Here is an 18526-nt window from a genome sequence, read left to right on the forward strand (position 1 = left end):
CTCTCCTCTCCAAGGAGCTCTCTCCTCTTTCTATCTGTTGCATAAGGTCTAGTAATGCTTGGCAGCTCTCTCTCCCCAGCATCTGCTGCGGGAAAGGACAGGCCTGTCTTACCTTGGCTCCCTGAGGGGAAGGTGGCTGTGGTGGGAGGCCACTCTGGAAGCAGCACTTCCTCCAATGGGGATCTTCTCATCTTCTGACCCTATTTCTCCCCACTGGCACTTTTCCTGATCTGGTGTAATCAGAAAACTTCTCTTCCAGTTTCTCTCAACTTTTATGGTCCCTGCTGTGTTGAGTACATCACCAGACCATTGCCCTTGAGCCTTGTGGTGAAGTATGAGCACACAGGCAGACACTGCTCCCCACCAGCTGTGATGTGAGTAGATCTCCTGCCCTGTTTCTGGGGACCCTGCTTGTCCTGACAGTGTCAGGGAACCCCACATCACACCTCATCCTGACAAGGAAAAGCACTGGACAGGGCTCTCCCGTGTGAGGAGAACAGCCTGGGAACATATCACAGGACAAGCCCACATCCCAGGCAGCCAGTTTGTGGACCTCCCTATTAGATTTGAGCCAAAAGAGCTTTTGCTGGTCACGCCCCTCACCCCAGATAGTGGGACCCAGCCAGCACGGTGTCCCAGCTGTAGAGATGCTGGGGACAAAGTGGCTTAAGTGACAGAGAGCAGGATACCTCTAATGACATAGACCCACCCCCACTCCATTTTCTTAGGGCTGTTTTGCAGCCTGTAGAGCTGTCTGGCAGGGTTCACTGGTGGTGTGGAGCAGGTGGTCCCACTCTCCTCTCTGTCTTCCCTTCCCTCTCCTTTCCTCACTGGATTTCCTTTTCCAGATTTACCACTGTCAAGAAGAAGCTGGTCTGTGCCAACCTGAATGACAAGTGGGTTCAGGACATCATGAATCAATTAAAGGACAATGAGCACAGTAGATGAGCAATACCCTGCTCTCTCCAAGCATCACTTCTGCAAGGACCTGCTCTCATGGACACCTCTGAGACATATTCCATTTTCTCATTGCCTGGGAATTTGGCAGGGTATTCAACTCAGTGTTTAGCTCTTTTATTTAGGATTATGCAAAGGTAGTCTTAATTTATTTGGCATTTTCAGTGAAGCCCTTCATTCTCCTTTGTACTGAATGTGTTAAAGTTATTGTTGTATAATAAAAAGGAGCAAACCCTGCAGCTTCTCCCAGTGGTTCTTGGGATGCTCCGCAGAGACTGGGGTGCGTACCAGCGGCTGGGAGGGGATCAGGGCTGACACTCGAGTGTCTGTGAGTGATGGGGCGACTCCTGGCTGTCCCCCAGCCCCTGTGTGCATGCATAGGAGAGCATTTCTCATCCTGCCTGTCCCTCCTGCCTCCTGCCCCGGCACATTCCCAAGTTCTCAGCTCTCTGCAGTGAGTGGGTGTCCCGGGGGATGTTTTGGCACAATTGTTGGTGTGGTGAGGGGTCCCCGACCTCGACCAGCACCTTTGGGCAGCAGGCAGGTGCCACAGGGGCTCCACGGGCTGCTGGCTCAGCCAACACCAGACCCGACCCCATCTCCACCACCGTCCTGGCCCGGGGTTACCTCTGGGCGCGGGTTATTTCTGGTGCTTCCTAATCTGTCCCGCTCGCCCCGCGGGCTTTTTTCTGGCTTTGCCCCGCCGGGCTGGAGGCAGTCCCAGCCCTTGGGGCTGGCTGCAGCTGTCCCGGCCGGTGCCAGCTCCTCCCCCCGCCAGCACGGAAGCTCCGTGGCCGGTGCTACCCGGCAGCAAGGCCGGCTCGTCCTCCAGGCTTTCATGGCACTGCCGCCCCTTCCTCGCCGTGGGGCTGTGCCAGCCGTGCCTGCCTGCGAGTCCGCCTTTGCTGGTTGACGAGGGGCGAGGGCAGTGCCCGTCGAGAGCACCGGGCCCCCATGGCGCTGGCAGGTGCCCTGGAGCGGCTGCAGGAGGAGGCCATCTGCCCCATCTGCCTGGAGTACATGAGCGAGCCGGTCAGCATCGACTGCGGGCACAACTTCTGCCGGGGCTGCATCGCCAAACACTGCCAGGACAAGGGGCTCTGGGCCGACGGGCCCTTCTCCTGCCCGCAGTGCCGGGCCTCCTGCCACCGCAGCGGCTTCCGACCCAACAGGCAGCTGGCCAACATCGTGGAGAGCATCCGCCAGCTGGGGCTGCGGGGCGGCCTGGGGCCCGAGCTGGAGCCGGGCACCCCCCTGTGCCCCCAGCACGACGAGCGCCTGAAGCTGTTCTGCGAGGAGGACGAGGAGCCCATCTGCGTGGTGTGCCGGGAGTCCCTGCAGCACCGCCCGCACACCGTCTACCCCATCGAGGAGGCGGCGCACGTGTACAAGGTAGGGCACGGTGGCGCACCGGGGGTCCCCGTCCTGCCCCGAGGCACTCTGGCACGGGGGCGTGCGGCCACCGGGACCCCAGCATGCCCAGTGGCACCGCTGGCAGAGCAGAGAAGGGGTGGCACAGACGGTGACGCCCCCCCAGCCGCCCTCGCTGCAGGGATGAGGCTGAACCCGCCTTGTCTCCCAAATTGTCGATGGACCCAGGCTCACCCTGTCCATCCAGTTCAGGGAGGCAGCCTGGCTCCCTGCCCATTCACAACCCCTGGAGAAGCTGAGCTGCTGGGTCCCTGAGGACGTTTTGCCTCGGTGGAAGGATGCTGGCACCCAAACCCCACATCCCAGCAGTGATCCTGGAAGTACCACCATCCACCCTTCATCCCAGCGTTGAAGGAGGGCTGTCACTTTGCACTCCAGATCCGTAATAGTGAGGAAAAACATAGGGTAGACCTGAGGAGCACGGGGAGGGTTAATGCTGCGAGCAGAATGAAGAGCGCAGCTGCTTGGTTCGGGTGCCAGTGCTGGCACCGCCTGGCACCGGGTCACTGTCTCCCCCCAGGCAGAGGGGACCCAGCCAACCTGCAGTGCTCAGCGGGTGCTGGTGGGGTGAGCTGAGCCCATTTTTCCTCTTCCCAGGTCAAACTCCAGAAATCCCTGGAGAATCTTTCAAAGGAAGTGGAGGAGGTGAAGAAGCGTGAGTCAGCAGAAAGGATGAAAACCCAGGAGTGCAAGGCAGGTGCCTGTCTTAATTCTTAAAGAATGAGCTTCAGAGATATCAGGATTTTTAAAAAAACACCCTGAATGGTCTTGTCTGGGAACACAGATTTGTCATAGTCTCCAGGCTTGGACATGTCCCCGTGTCCTGCTGTCACATGTAGGAGCAATGCTGGAAGCCAGGCTCAGTAACTATGTGTGGCTCCATAAAAAGGTTTGCAAGGAGCAGCATGCCAGATTCCCTGGAATCATGAGGACTTTGTGCTGGTTAAACAAGGAGACATGGGCTATTTTTTATTGCCCTTTGTTTTACAACATGTGCTTGAGTTCCAAGCCAGGCATGAGCTGTGTGGTGAGCTCTGCTCCACAACAACAGGAACCAGAAGTGTTTTCATAAGAAAAAAAAAAGCTGAATTACTGCACCTCTGCCCGACTCCAGACAGTTCTGGGAAGAGCAGATGCCAGCAAACAGCTGCGTTTCAAGTCCCTTGGGGTGAAAGCTGGAAAGTGAAAGTTACTGTAGAAAAGGAAATGAAATTGCTGGATGAGTTATCCAGCCCTGAATGTGAGCTGATGGTTAATCAGCTCTGGCAGGGAAAACAGGCTTCTCTGAACTCCCCTAGTTTTTGCTCAGCTCCCTTGCCTGTGGCAGTCCAGGCAAGTGGTGTTGGGTTTTGAGGAAGTCCCTGTGAGTCCTCTGTCCCCCCTGGGGCTGGGATGGGGCTGGGGATAGAGACTGTGAGAGCTGTGTCACTGTCCCCCCATCTGCCTGAGTCAAGGCTCAGGGCCGTGGCTCAGCTGCCTCCAGCTTCCTCTGGTTGTGCTTTTAGAGCAAAAAGAGCAAGAAGTCCCTTGTGGATAGTGGGGGGAAGAGGCTATTCTGGCTTATCAAGTCTTCATGACTCAGGTCCAAGGAGTGATGTACTTGGATGGAAAAAAAATGAAGTTCAATTTCCTGTCCTTCATCTTCTTTGTTCTGAGGTTTCCTCGCCCAAGCTCACCGCAGCGTGTCTTTCTGCAGCTCCAGGTTTCCAGCTAGTTTTTAGGGCTGAGGTGAAAAACCCTAAAGCACTGGCAGAGCCTGCCTGTTGCTGGCTCTTCACCTTATAGTGAGACCCAGGGAGCCCTCCACAGCCCTGGGGCTTCTTTACATGGCAGAGAGAGGAGAAGAGGGAACTGTTTTAAACTAAAAGAGGAGAGATTTGGATTAGAGATAAGGAAGAATTTCCTCCCTGTGAGGGTGGTGAGGCCCTGGCACAGGTTGTCCAGAGAAGCTGTGGCTGCCCCATCCCTACAAGTGTCCAGGGCCAGGTTGGATGAGCCTTGGAGCAGCCTGATCTAGTGGAAGGTGTCCCTGCCCATGGCAGGGGGTGGAAGCAGATGGTCTTTAAGGTCCCTTCCAACTGAAACCACTCCATGATTTTATGGTTTTTCCACCTCTTGCCCTTTACTGGGGTTTTTCCCAGCATTTTCCATCTGCACAAGCAGTGAATTAGCCTGGATTTGGCTGGAGGTATGAGTTGTAATAAAAACCTACCCCGACACCTGAGGTCACTTCCTTGCAGCCCAACACACCCCAGACATCTGGGGTCCAGCTGAGCAGAAATGCCCTAGGCAAAGTCCTGCTGCTGGTAAACTGAGGATGTGAAGCAGGAACGCCAGTGAGGTGGAAGCACAAGTTTGCCTGCAGCTGGTTTTTAAATTCATGCACTTATCACAAAAATGCAGTGTTTTCCCAGGGCCTGATGCTGGGCATGGATGCCGGAGCATCCGGCTCTGTCTCGGCTGCCTGGGTAATGTTCACCCCACGAATCTTCTTATCCCAAGGAGACAGTGAAGAAAAAGCGGGAGAGGATTGTAAGTGAGTTTGGGAAGCTGCATCGGCTGCTGGCTGATGAGGAGAAGCTCCTGCTCCAGAAGCTGGAGGAGGAGGAGAAGCAGATTCTGCTGCTGATCAATGAAAACCTGGCCAGGCTGGTGGAGGAGAAGTGCTTGCTGGAGGAGCTGATCCTGGAGATAAAGGAGAAGAGCCAGCAGCCAGCTGATGGGCTGCTCAAGGTCAGGCTTTGCCACCAGCACCACTAACTCAGCCCCAGTGCCTTTGTCACCTGGGTGGGTGCTTGGCCCAGACAAACCTAGAATCATTTTTGTTATCTTCTAGGACATGAAAAGCATCCTGAGCAGGTGGGTGATTTTTGCTGGTAGGTGCCTTGATTACTCCTGGCAGGTACCCATGGTTATTTCTGGCAGGCACCATGGCTATTCCTCCTACTGTCCTCCAGGCTGCCTCCAGGCTCTGAGGCAGATGTTTGTGTCTGTTCCATCCCGTCCTCCCTGCCCAGCATCTGCTTTGGTCCTCCTGGGATAGACACGGGAGGGACAGAGACAATCCCTCAGAGGATCCATCCTCTTTCACAAGGGACTCAGAGCCAAGGTCTCGCCTGGCTTGTGACATGAGAGATGTGTCCCCTCCTAAGGGATGTGCTGCCCAGTGGCTTTGCTCCTTCCTTCCCCAGGCCTGGTACTCCTGCTCCCTGTATTGTTTAACTCTGATCTCACTTGGGTTGCCAATATGCAAGTAATTATCCCTAGTGCTCTTCCCAGCCAGAGCTCCAGGGAGGCGATGGATCTATGGAGCCAACAAAAGGGCATTAACTCCACTCCCCAGAAGAGAGGGGCCATGGTGCAGGCTCTGGATACAGCCCATGGACATCCCTCTCTTCTCAGGTGTGAAGGGGTGAAGTTCCAATCCCCCCAGGCTGTGTCTGTGACCCTGAAGGAAAACTACAGCATTCCTGAGCGCTGCCTGGGTATGAGGGACATGCTGAAGAAGTTCAAAGGTAAGGGGGCTGCTTTTGTGCCAGCTCCTGGCACATTTGGGCTCTGGTTTCCCCCAGTACCCTGGGGCACAGGGAGGTTTTTCCAACAAGCTTTGTCCAGCTGCTCCCAGTTTGTGCACAGGCTGGTTTCATGGTGGGAAGACCTTTGTTGTGGTCTTGGATGGATTGTGAGGGGACCCTGAAGCCCAGGATGTCCCTCAGGGGTTTCAAGCACTGTGTTGTCCATGACCTTTTGCTTTCAGTGTTGGCTCTTTCTGAAGCTGCCCTCATTCTGCCCTGGCTCTGCAGCTGGACACCAAATATTTTGATGTGGCTGATTTTCTATATTGCACTTCCCCACTGCCAGGCAGCACTGGGAGCTGTGAAGAACCACGAGCAAATAATGGTGGGAGGCGGGATGGTTTGGGAGAGCCCAGCATCCAGGTCACAGGCACCTGCTTGTGTCCGTGCCTGCAGATGCCTGAAGCCTTGTCCATCCTTCCACCCTTCTCTCTCTCCAGTGGACGTGATTCTGGACCCAGAGACGGCGCACCCAGACCTCACTGTGTCCGAGGACCTCAAGAGCGTCCGGCGCGGGAGCAAGAAGCTGCTTCTGTCCCTCTTTGACAACCCCAAGAGATTTGGCACCACCCCGGTGGTGCTGGGCCGCCCGGGCTTCTCCTCGGGCCGCCACTACTGGGAGGTGCAGGTGGGAGACAAGCCCGAGTGGGGCCTGGGGCTGTGCCGGGAGGCTGCTGGCCGCAAAGGCACTGTCCTCTTCTCCCCCAACAATGGCTACTGGGTGCTGCGGCTGCAAAACGGGGGCACCTACGAGGCTCTGACCGTCCCTGTGTCCCCCCTGACCCTGAGTGTGAGACCCCGGCGCGTCGGGATCTTCCTGGACTACGAGGCGGGAGAAGTCTCCTTCTACAGCGTAAGCGACCGCTCCCACATTTACACCTTCACTGACAAGTTCTCGGGCAATCTCCGGCCTCTCTTTTTCCTGGGTGCCTTTTTGGGGGGCAGAAATGCAGAACCCTTGGTGATCTCCTGGGTCAGGGACCCCCAGGGGACTGGATGCATCATCCTGTGACAGTGGCTGCCCTGGTTTGTCACTGGTGGGCAGAGACCTGGGAGCCCAACCAGCTTCTCCCTGTGAGTGGGGCAGCACTAGGCAAACACCTCAGTGCCTTGGTGAGTGTCCTGGCAGGATTCTCACATGGTCCTGGCTGCTGGGGTGACCTGCCACGTGTGATAACCACCACGTGCCACATGTTGGGAAGGCACTTTGCAGCAGGGATGTGCCATAACCCTCTGTGCCACTGACGGGGACAGGGAAGTCCCCTGGTCACTGATGCCCTGATGCTCATCTCACAGGCTGCTGGGGAAGGGTATGTGCTCAACCTGCCGTGTAGTGCTGACTTTGGTGTGAATTGTGCTGGAATAAGGCAATAAAGGCTTGATTTGGGGAGCCTTGTGTTGTTAATGGTGTGCATTTGTGGTGCTGCTGCTCCAAAACATCTCAGAAGGCAAAGGGTGCTGCTGGACCTGGTCCTCTCCAGCCCAGAGAGGGTCCTTGAGAGATCCCACTGTGCTGTCCATGGGACACAGCAGCACCCTCCAGGCAGGGATTTGGGAGTGGCAGCTGCCTGTATGGTGGCTTCACTCCAGCCTTGTGGTGCTGGGGCCTGGGGTGAAGAGAGAGGACGTCTCTGTGGGTGTGGGTGTTCCCTGGACTGCTCTCTCTGGTGCCCTGGTCAGAAGATCCCCTCCAGGTCTGGCAGCTCCAGCCCCTCCACCCCCCTTCAAAACCCCATGGGTGGGAAACCTCCAAGAGTGGGGAACTGCCCTCCACAGGGCATGGGTACTTCAGGGCTGCAAGGGAAACCAGGGAAAGAAAAATAGCCCAGACTCTGTCTCCAAAGTTCACCTTTGGTCTCTCCATCCCCTGAGACATCCCTTCTCCTCCAGGCTGTCTTGCTGCCCCAAGGCTCTTGCCTTGAGCGGGCTGCCAGTGTGTCACTGGAGGAAAAGCTCATCTGAACCTCAGTGGGGCCATGGTCCCTTTGCACAGGATCAGGAGGCAGGAGACGCTGCCCTGGGGGGCCACCAGCCCTGGAATACCAGCTGGAGTGGCTGTACATCATGTCTTTCAGACAGAAATCAAGAAGCTGCTCAATTTGAAGTCTGATTCAATTCAAATAAAATGAGATTTGGTAAAACACAGTCTGAAATGCTCAGCACAGTTTATCAGAGTCCTGGACTGGTTTGGGTTGGAAGGGACCTCAGAGCTCATCTCATCCCACCCCCTGCCATGGGCAGGGACACCTTCCACTGTCCCAGGCTGCTCCAAGCCCCAATGTCCAACCTGGCCTTGGACACTTCCAGGGATCCAGAGGCAGCCACAGCTGCTCTGGACACCCTGTGCCAGGGCCTGCCCACCCTCACAGGAAAGAATTTCTTCTCATATCCCATCTAACCCTGCCCTCTGGCCGTGGGAAGCCATTCCCCCTTGTCCTGTCTCTCCAGGCCCTTGTAAATTGTCTCTCGCCGATTCTCTGGGGATATCCTGGATGGTGCTTTAGGAGTCTTCTAGTGAAAAATTAGCTGGACTGGGAGAGCAGTTCCTCTTGGCTGAGTTTTGCTGTGTTTTGGGGAGTCCCACACTCCTTCAGGATCTTTCTTTTGGAGGCTGCACAACAGAGAGAACAGACCAGTGAGACAAGCTCAGTCACAGCTTTGCCATGTCCCAGGAAGGAGAAGGGTGATGGGTCTCACTGGGTCCTGCAGTGCACTGACACCCTGGAGGTATCACATGGAGATTGTGACCTTACATCCGCTCCATGGGGAGGGGGTTTATGGAGCCTGAGGAGATAAGGAAGAACATGACCTTTGATGCCTTGACAAAGGGCTGAAAACAGAGGCAGTTGGTGGGGGGAGTGGTGAGGACAGCCACAGAAACCTTTTGTGCAGGGAAGGAACCAGGGTAAATGTCACTGAACCAGGGGTGGTAGGAGGTGATGGAATAGAAACTGTCCAGAGCAACCTGACCCTAGCAGGTGACAGACAAGTGGCACTTGTTGCAGTGCTGGGGGGGTAAAGGGTTTCCAGAAGAAGCAGAAGGAAGTGCAACAATTCAGAGACCTTGCAAATGGGGGAAGAAATGAATGAGCAGAAAGGATGTGAACTCACCCCAGTGCAGGATCTGAAGTGTTTCTAGAAGTCATGAATCTGCCTTTCCTGGGAAGGACAGTGGAGGTCAAAAGTATGAGATAGCTCTGAGTAGGCTCCCAGATTTTCCATCTGGTGGACTCTGCATCACCTGCTACTAAGGAACTGCTTGGGGCAAATACCAGTCTGCCCTCCGATGCCCAGACTGGTTGGCAGTGGGCAGCTAGAGAGCAGCTGGGAGCACTGGGACCTGGCTTTGGGAGCTCCCTGCTACCTTGAAACTGATCCTGCAGTGTTTTGCATCAGGATTTCTGTCTAAGTCACGGCAAGTGGAGTTTGTCACTGTCCTCAGTGGCAATGCTCTGGCCTCCACACAGACCCTGTCCTGCAAGGACCAGATCCTGCTCAGCCTCATCCAGAGGAATGGCTGCACAGCACAGCAGAGAATCATAGAATCATGGAATTGTTCAGGTTGGAAAACACCTCTAAGGTCATCGAATCCAACTATTACCCCAGCCAAAGACTGTTCTGTTCAAGGCGTGTGGTTTGGCTGAAGGAAGAAATCCCTTGGGATTCCACATCTGGCAGAGTGACCACGGATTGGGTGTTACTGTTTTTCTGAGCAATCAGTAGATTAAAGTAACATTTTTGGGCTCCTGAAGCAGTTTGGCCACTCGGAGGCACTGGCAGTGTCCCCTGTTAAGATTCAGCACAGTTAACAGAGCTGCAGATTTAGAAATGTGCTTTCTCAGAAATGTTGCATCTTTCCCTTCTAGAAGAAAATGCTTCATCATCTCAGGGGGATATGAGTCACTGTCTGTGTCTTTCTAAGAACTCAGCAGAACTCCTTTGGGTCCTTGTGGCCACTTCTGCCTTTTGTTGGCTGTCAAAGGGAAGGTGACAGCCAGGCACAATTTCTTCTGTAATACTTCTGTGTCTTCCTTAGCCCTGGAAGTCTGGGATATCTCACCACTTTAGGAAAACACTACTTTTGTATGCAGCATACAAACCCATCCCCTTTTACATTATAGTTTTGGGTTCTGGCCCCTCAGAAGTGACACACCCCCTGCTCGTGGTGTCTCTGGGAAGAGCCGTTCTGGATGCGGGACTGAGCCTCCCCTCCCTGTGGCAAACCAGGGCCCTGGGATGGGGAGGAAGGCATGGAATTGGCACTTCTGGGTGCACAAACATATCTAATTCCTCTCTGAAAAGTGGAGATGTAAAAGCTCAGACCATGAACCTTGACTGGCTTCAATCCACATCCTCATCAGCACAGTCCAGCTGCTCCTTCTGTGAGGTGCTGGACTCCAGCCTCCAACTCCTCTGACATTTGTTGTGCCTCAAAATGCCTACAGACACACTAGAGTGATGTAAACAACGAATATAGAGAGATGTGCACATATATTATAATAATGATATTCTTATCATAGTAATGATTGAATTTTTGTTCACAGCTAAGCTTGCCCAGGACTTTTGTCAAAATAAATAAGAAACCAAAAAAACAAACAAAAAAAAACAACCCCCAAAAACCAAAAAAAGAATTATTTTTATATACCTTGTACAAAACATTCAGTAAATACCACACTCTGGTTTCAGGATGACTAGTCTACAAATTCTGAAACCCTTGACAGCATTGTTCTTGTTTTGATCTGAATCCAGAGAAAACTCCCCAGAAAACCACTCTCCTCTTGGTCCCAGCCCCACTTTCCTCTTCATCTGCTGCCTTGGGCTTTAGGGTCCTTTCCAGCTCAGCATATTCTGTGATTCTGGTGTCCACCTGCTTGAGCACCCCATGAGGTTGTTTCTGGGAGGGATGAGCACCATAATTAGCCCTGAGCCCTGGGCATGAGCTTCCTAGGGAGAAAAAATTCTTTACTGTGAGAGTGGGGAGGCCCTGGCACAGGGTGCCCAGAGCAGCTGTGGCTGCCCCTGGATCCCTGGCAGTGCCCAAGGCCAGGCTGGACATTGGGGCTTGGAGCAGCCTGGGACAGCAGAATGTGTCCCTGCCCATGGCAGGGGGTGGAACAGGATGAGCTTTGAGGTCCCTTCCAACCCAAACCATTCCATGATTTTATGATTCCATGATTCTGTGGCCCAAGGGTTGCACAGTGTGAGGATTTCCTTGCATCACTCAGCCCTAGCAGCAAAATCAGCCTCAAACAGCTGCAGCAACAGCAAATACACCCAGCAGGGTGATGCCTGGGTGAGGATTTGAGCTGATGGCGCCATGAGTACTGCAGCCCCTGCCTGCCCTGGGCCACTCCTCATCCTCTGCAGAACGTGCTCAGTTCTCGCCTCTCTGCCGGGGGTGTGGAGTTACAGCTCCTCGCCTGCTCCTCGCTGGCTCCTCTGAGCTGTCGCACGTAGGTGGGTGCAAGATCAAGAAAGACATGAGCAATTCAGGGCTGCTGCAGGCTCCCGGAATAGCGGAGTTCGCTGAGGTACCCCGGGGCGGGGGCAGGCGCTGCTGGGGCAGGCGGGGGTGCGCCCCGGCTGCCCAAGGACGCTGCACAAGGCGGGGTTTGCCGCGGGCTGCAGCAGCGCCCGGGCTGGGTGATGCTCCCTGGATGAGCCCGTGCCCTTCCACAAGATACCCCAAGGCTGTGGGACTGCTCCCGGTACCACGGGGGGAGCTGGGGCTTGTACCCAAGAGGCACTGTGGAGGCTCAAGTGATTTTGGGATAGCTCCATCACAGGTCTTCCCCCTTCTGTCTCCTGTCTCCTGCTCCTGCTGTTCGCTGGAGTGAGGGCAGCTCTGGGCACTCGGCTTTGTGCCAGTCCCAGTCCTCAGGGTGAATCTATCCAGCAGCACCCAGGGTGGCTGGTACCCAGTGGCCAAGATGTTTTCCTGGCCCTGATGATTCCTCCTTCTGGAGCTGGTCCTGGGGTGTGCAGGGTCTGGTGAGTGCAGGCTTTCACCAAGCCACCACATTCACATGCGGGTGGTGATGTCCATCTGAACCTCCCAGCCGTGGGCTCCTTCCCCTCCCAGCAGCATCTCAGGGAAGGGGGTTCCTGTCTTGCTCTCTACCTCACTCCCCTCCTCCCGGGGTGCTATTTTAAGCTGGATGCAGTCAGCACTGGGGTGGGATGACTGATGGGATCCACACGGCCCCGTGGGCTGAGGAGCCGGGGGCTGCAGTTCCCCAAGTGAGGAGCGATGCATTCCTTCCTCCCCCAGACACACCCACGGCCCCCTGATCCCTCCCAGCCCCACCCGAGCCTCCTCTACCTGCACATCTCCCACCCTCCCTCTGTGTCTGCCCAAGGTCACCTCTCCCCAGGGCCACCTCCTGCTCTGCTCCCCTGTGTCCCACTGATGTTCGTGTTTGAAACCCCAAATCCAGTATGGAAACGCAGGGGGGTGAGCTGAGTCTTTTTCCTTGGACTGCACCAGAGATCCAGGTAGGAGGAACCCAAATCCTCCATGCTGATCCAACAGAGCCTGTCCAGAGCTGATCAGAGCATCCCAAATACCATCGGTGGTGTGGGAAATGCCATCAGGGATGTGGGAAATACCTTCACTGAGGTGGGCTCCATCTCCTTCAGCTCCAGGGGGGACCAGTGGAGACGTTTCCTTGCAGGGACAGGTCCTGCCCTGGGCTGCGTCTGGCATGGTCATCTCTGGACAGGCATCTCCAGAGATGAGCAGGTTTTGGAGTCAAGGTATTACTGAGAGGGGAATATCTGCTAAGCTTCATGTCCCAGCTAAATGAAAGCTTTTTGAAATAATTCTAAAATTCTTGCAGTGAAACATATCTTTTCCACCCTCAGTTCTGGAAATAGATGATCCATTTTTCCTGCAGCTCTCAGAAAGCTTTCCCTAAAACAGCCAATGTGTTAAATTTCAGCCCCTAAAGGTAATATTTTGATTGACTATAATGGGGCCAGCAGTGGAATTTAATGAGCTTCCAGTTGTCATAATTAATGGAGATTAAATACCTTATAAAAAGCTTGAGACAAGTTACCTGAAGGTAATCCCTGCCCTTCTCACACCTCCTCCTTCATGGCTTTTCTCATTATTATTTTGCAAAACAGTATGTTCAGACACAGAAAGTTGTGGGAGTTTTGACAGTGTGGAAAAGGAAATAAAGAACTTGCTGTCACTATTATAATTTCAGCTATTGTCATCCCAAAGGATTGTAACAGAAGCAAACGCAGAAGGTTCTTACAAAAATATTCATTTATTGACATCTGAATTGAATTTTATGTCAAAAATACATGTACTTAAATACAGAAAATACGACCTGAGTCTACATTAAAAAAATACATATATTAAATAAAGTTATTTTTTATCTCAGAGTTATTGCACCTGATCCCTCCCCTATAAAAAATTAAATAGCACAACATTAAGTTGGATTTTGGAATGTTTTCAGTTTCTCAGCTAGCTCTAAATGGCATTGAAGCATTTCCAATGAACCCCAGCTGGTCATGCTCGCCCATCCTGGCAGCTGGGGACATGGAGCAGCTGGATCTGTCCAGCTGGATCAGTCCAGCTCCAGCTCATTCACGTACTGCTGGACCCAGTCCTCCACGGGGTTGGCGCAGACTTCCCGGCCCTTCCTGGTGATAAACCTGTGGGGTGAGAGGAGGTCAGTTTTTGGTGGGAGAGCACTGAATGGAGAATCACAGAATCATGGAATTATGGAATGGTTTGGGTCGGAAGGCACCTTAAGGCTCATCCAGTTCCACCCCCTGCCATGGGCAGGGACACCCTCCACCAGACCAGGTTGCTCCAAGCCCCATCCAACCTGGCCTGGAGCACTTCCATAGCTGGGACAAGAGCCCTGCCCAAGCCCAGCCCCTCCCAAGGATGAGCAGCTCCATGCCTTGCCCATCCTATCCAGCAGCCACCAGTTTTATCTGCAAAGGCGTAGAGCAGGACCAGCATGAGGCTTCTGTGCTCCAAGCATCGCCTTGTACTTCTTGTCTACCCCAGCCTTCATTCCCTGTCTTTGGAAAAGGGGCCTTCTCCTCCCTGGCTTCTCATCCCAAACCCTGCCCCAGAGGAGGGACTTACACGACAGCAGGCTGGGAGCACTGGCTGTTGGTTTCATAGTAATCCGTCACGAAGCTGCGGGGCAGCTGCCGGGAGATGTAGGAGAAGCAGCAGGAGGTCGGTGGATCAGAGCCAACTGTGAAGGGTAAAGACAGTCATGAGCAAGGGATGGGGAACAGGGCCAGGAGCTGGGATCACCCATCCCTGGGTCTAGGGAGCAGGGAGGATGTGGAGGAGGAAGAGAAAAGATGGGGTCTTTTTTCTTCTTCTTCCTTCAGTTGTTTCCCTGTTGGGTTCACGCCGAGCTGGCATTGACACAGCCCATGTCACCAGACAACATCTCCCAGCCCAAACCTGGCCACCCCTAGCCCTCCTCAGGGTGCCCACATTTGACCTCTGTAGCAGGGGTGGGGAGCATGGTTGTGGTTTTACCCTAAAAAGGGTAAAAAATACTTTAGGTTTTATGCTAATGGTCTTTGAGCTGTGCCTGTCCCACAGCCCCAGAGCACCTGCCAGAAGATGGTGGGACAGAGGGAGGGACCTGGAGTGGAAGTGCTGGCAGAAGGGACGGTTCCAGCAGAGACATCTCTCCTGTCCCCATTTAGGGAAGGTGGGGAGAGCCCGGACTTACGTGGAGCAGCAGAGGTCTGATAGCAGAAGGCAGCGATGAGGATGGCCAGGGCAACCACAGACACCTTCATATCGGTGAAGAAGTGGTGGCTGGAGCTGGAGCAGGCAAGGGAAGCTTGGAAGGCTCTTTGCTGTCTGATGCTGAGACCATCAGCAGCCCCTCAATTTATGGGGCGAGAGGTCCCTGCGGTGACTTGCGTAGGCATGGTGGAATTTCCACCAGAGTCCACTCATGGTGCAGTCTCGTGATGGAACAGAGCAGCCCCAGCCCCGGAAGAGTGAAGCTCCCTGCTCGATTCAGTGCCTCCCCAGTGACACAGGATATGAAACAGTCACTGTGGCTATTTCTGCTTCTTTCATGCCTGTCCCTTAGTAAGAAGTTCCTCTGTGGAGGTTCCTGCATTTGTTAAGTCCCTTGTTACCCAACCTTCCCAGGCAGCTCAGAGGGGAGAGAGTATCAGTGCAAGAGCTGCGCTGGAGGGCCCAGGAGCATTTGTGGGATGAGGCTGGTTAGGGAAAAAGAGACTGAAGACTCCTTTACCGTGGAATTCTCCCCTCCCATATCTGCAAAGCCCTTGCTGCCCAGGAGCAGGAGGTGGGAGCTGTCACCAGTGTCTTGCATGTGCTCCCCATGGTTGGAGGTGGCTCAGGGCAGGCACTGGCACAGGTAGTGGTAGGCATGAAAGAGGAGTCTCAGAAGCTGAAACACTCAAGTTTCCCCATCAATTTAAGGGAAAGGAGAGCTGAGATGGGCTATTTGTTATCTCCTGGAACTGCCTGATGCACTCCAGGTCCTATAAGGAGACATTAAATTACAATTTAGATTATACAGTTAAAATTCAAGCACTACTGGTTGTCTGGGCATGGGGATGCAGAGAGCTGAAAGAAGTGTAGAGACTTGTAACTCTGAAGATGAGGCAGAGAGAATTTCTCTGAAGTGCAGGGTGAGGAAGGAAACAGTGCTTCTGAAAATGAGGAGCAGATGAACTGTGGGGTGAGAGCATGGGCAGAAACTGGGAGGTTGGGAAGAAAAGAGTATCCTGTCTCAGCTGATGAGAGCAAATGACCACAGACTGGAGAAGCAGTACAATATATGGGAGAGAGTAAGAGCACTGTGAAGGCTGGGCAAAGGGTGAGACAGAGATGGTTCACTGGGAAGAAGCCACCACCCTCCACACAGAGAGCCATGAAGGTGTAACAGACTCCCTGAGGAGGAGAGGGAAGGCCAGGCAGGGAGGTGATGAGTGCTCTGGGAAGAGCTGAGGGCTGTCCAGCTGGACCAAGATGTTCCTAGAAGGATATCTGTTCTCTACAGGAAAGCATACATTCCCAGGGAATGTCTCCATTTTGTTATTTTCAAGACATCATGGAGTGGTGATGTCTTGATAGACACTTCCTGAAAACCAGTGGAAGGTTTATAAAGCGAAGTGGAGCAACCCAACCTCACCCCGGCACCTCTGCACTCCCCCCAGCAGCACTGGGCATTGACTCATCCTGGTTCTATTAAAGGTTTCCAGCCACTGCCCCAGGAACCTTCTGTAAATAACCGGGTATTTTCCCAGTATTCTCCACCCTCCACCAGCCGTGCCAGGTTAGCTCCATGCAGGGGACCTGCCCTGCTCCAGGTGGACGGCGAGGGGTCCAGAGGACAAGGCACAGGAGAAGCCACTGATTTGTCCCACCCTCAGGGAGGCTCCTGCTGGGAGATGTGGTGGTGGCTTTCACCCAGGCTGGGGAGGGCACATCTACCCCACGGAGCAAATATGGCTCTTGCCAAGCTGAGCATCCCCTTTCAGAGCTGATCTGGCCCGTTTCCATCTTTCCCTCTGCAGAGAGGCACCTTGCAGGCTCACTCATCAGTCCAGATCCCATTCCCTCACTCTGTTTGTCATCTTGCTTGTCCCCAAATATCCTGGGAAGATGAGGAGAGAGCCTGCCTCCACATGCAGGGCACTCAGCCAGGCAGGAGGTGGGAACCTGGCGTTCTGACGACGCCAGCTGGAGTGGGAGGGAGTGAGCGTCAGCTCCCTTGGATCCTGTCTGGCTGCTCAGGAAATATAACTTGTACATGGATGGAGGAGCATGGTTTGTCTCTGAGCTGCTCCTCTGATTGTGCCCTCAAGCATCCGCGGGTTATGCCTGGAGATCCAGCCCCTGCAGCCGAGTGCTCCTGTCCTGCTCCCGAGGCTCACGGTGCCAAAATGTGGAGAGATGTTCTGCTAAATGACGAGTTTCATGAAAACAGAATTAGTTTGGGATCTGCTTTGATTATTCAAATGTTTTCAGTGAGGGATTTTCCCTTTCAGGCTGGACACCTCTGCGACTTAATCCCTTTGTCAGCAAATTATTTTGACCTCTTGGGGACTATTTTGAAATTAATAAAAGCAAAAATTTCCTTAGTTTAGCTGAATCAGTTTAGGATCAGTTTAGAATCAGTTTAGTTGAGGTAATGTGTGTTACAGGGGACTTGTAAGGGCTGAAACTTTTCCACTGCTGAGAGCCAAAAATAACCCCAAAGCCAAGTTGCTTGGTTTCTAGCAATCAAATTCTTCCTTAGAAATCTGACAAAGGCTCCTGCTGTGCCAGCTTGTGGCCAGCTGGATGGAGGTGGGAGGCTACAGTCATGCCGGTGATGCCCTGGGATGTTGCAACATGCTCCTAAAAAATGTTTCCTTACCCACTTCCCACATTCCAGTGATGATGAAAAGAGAAAGTCATCTCTTCCAGCTCTTCGCCCTTTTAGGAAGGATGGTTGAGTGTGTCTCAGATGAGGAACCATTTTCCCTGGGAGGTGCCTTGAGACATGAAAATGGCCATGGAAGAGTGGGAAAAGTGGGCTGGAACATCTCTGGGGGAATTAATTTAATTACACAGCAAAGTGGTGGTGTAAAAAGGAAGTTTTCCCATCAGGTGGCTTCAGAATTCCTGATCCAGCAGGCAGTGCTTGGAGTCAGTGAGATTTGCCATCTGAAGGATGTTGCCCTGTTTTACACAGAGGGATATGATTGAGGTTTTCTACAAGTCCCCCAAAAAATCCCAGAAGAAAGTGCTAAGTAAAGCAAATGCCTAAAATAAATTCAGTGACAGCAGAAATAGGGAAATTCTCTGTCTTAATTAATGGGGAACCTGGAAAAAACTGGTGACATAGGCTGATGTAAGCTGCTATTTATAGCAGGGTTTAATGCTGAGGAACTGGGATTCACTCAGAAAAGGAAGTAATGAAAGATGTCTTGAGTTCAGAAATTGCCCCTAAGCCAAGATCCACCGACCTCTCCAACTCCATCCTGCCCTGCTCCAGCTCCAGCTCCAGCACCAGTGACATTACATCAGTGTCCAGAAATTTCACCCCCACCATTCTTGACATTTCTGGAGAAATGTTGGAATTTTTTAGGTGATGTCACATCCTGGAACTGACTCCAGTAAGAACCTGTGCCTGTGGGAGTGACTGGGGACCATCTGTCTCCAGTGTGGTGGGTCCAGGGGAGAGCATGGCCAACTTGGCCGGTCACCTCTGGCTGGTTCCACAGGAAACACTTTGTGTTTCCCCAAAGTCATGTCAGGACAGGAAGCTGGTCATAGCTGATAAGAAATGTGTATCTTGATAAAGGTCCCATCCTTCTCCAGCAAATGCATTTTACAAAATAAAATATTCTGGGAAGTGCTCTTCTTTCTAATGGCTGATGCCTCAGATTTTTCCTGGCCTTTCTTTTGAAGCAGAGCAAACCAAAGAGGATGGAGGGTACAGTATTTCAAAGCAAATTAAAGTGAAATAAAAAAGCCTCTTTGCTCCACACCCCTCTCCATTCTTGGCATGCAAAGAAAGAAACAGGGGAAACCTGAGGTT

The 18526-nt window shown here is 53.3% G+C and overlaps 2 protein-coding genes across 2 annotated transcripts; one reads left to right on the plus strand and one right to left on the minus strand.

Annotated features, from left to right (window-relative positions):
- Positions 1 to 1683: 1683 nt before the first annotated feature.
- On the plus strand, positions 1684 to 7353 carry LOC121663504 (E3 ubiquitin-protein ligase TRIM39-like). Its single transcript, XM_042025830.1, has 6 exons — positions 1684 to 2349; positions 2986 to 3081; positions 4891 to 5121; positions 5225 to 5247; positions 5791 to 5903; positions 6404 to 7353. The coding sequence occupies exons 1-6, from the start codon at positions 1912 to 1914 to the stop codon at positions 6973 to 6975; spliced, it is 1473 nt and encodes a 490-aa protein (XP_041881764.1). The 5' UTR covers positions 1684 to 1911; the 3' UTR covers positions 6976 to 7353.
- Positions 7354 to 13217: 5864 nt separating this feature from the next.
- On the minus strand, positions 13218 to 14968 carry LOC121663508 (C-C motif chemokine 4 homolog). Its single transcript, XM_042025834.1, has 3 exons — positions 14684 to 14968; positions 14074 to 14188; positions 13218 to 13628 (listed from the first exon to the last, which is right to left on the minus strand). Exons 1-3 carry the CDS (start codon positions 14751 to 14753, stop codon positions 13541 to 13543), a joined length of 273 nt encoding a protein of 90 aa, XP_041881768.1. The 5' UTR covers positions 14754 to 14968; the 3' UTR covers positions 13218 to 13540.
- Positions 14969 to 18526: the final 3558 nt, after the last annotated feature.

The sequence above is a fragment of the Corvus kubaryi genome, unplaced genomic scaffold, assembly GCF_017639235.1.
Source record: "Corvus kubaryi isolate FWS band 111438036 unplaced genomic scaffold, C.kubaryi_AGA036_p1.0 37284, whole genome shotgun sequence".
Taxonomy (NCBI): domain Eukaryota; kingdom Metazoa; phylum Chordata; class Aves; order Passeriformes; family Corvidae; genus Corvus; species Corvus kubaryi.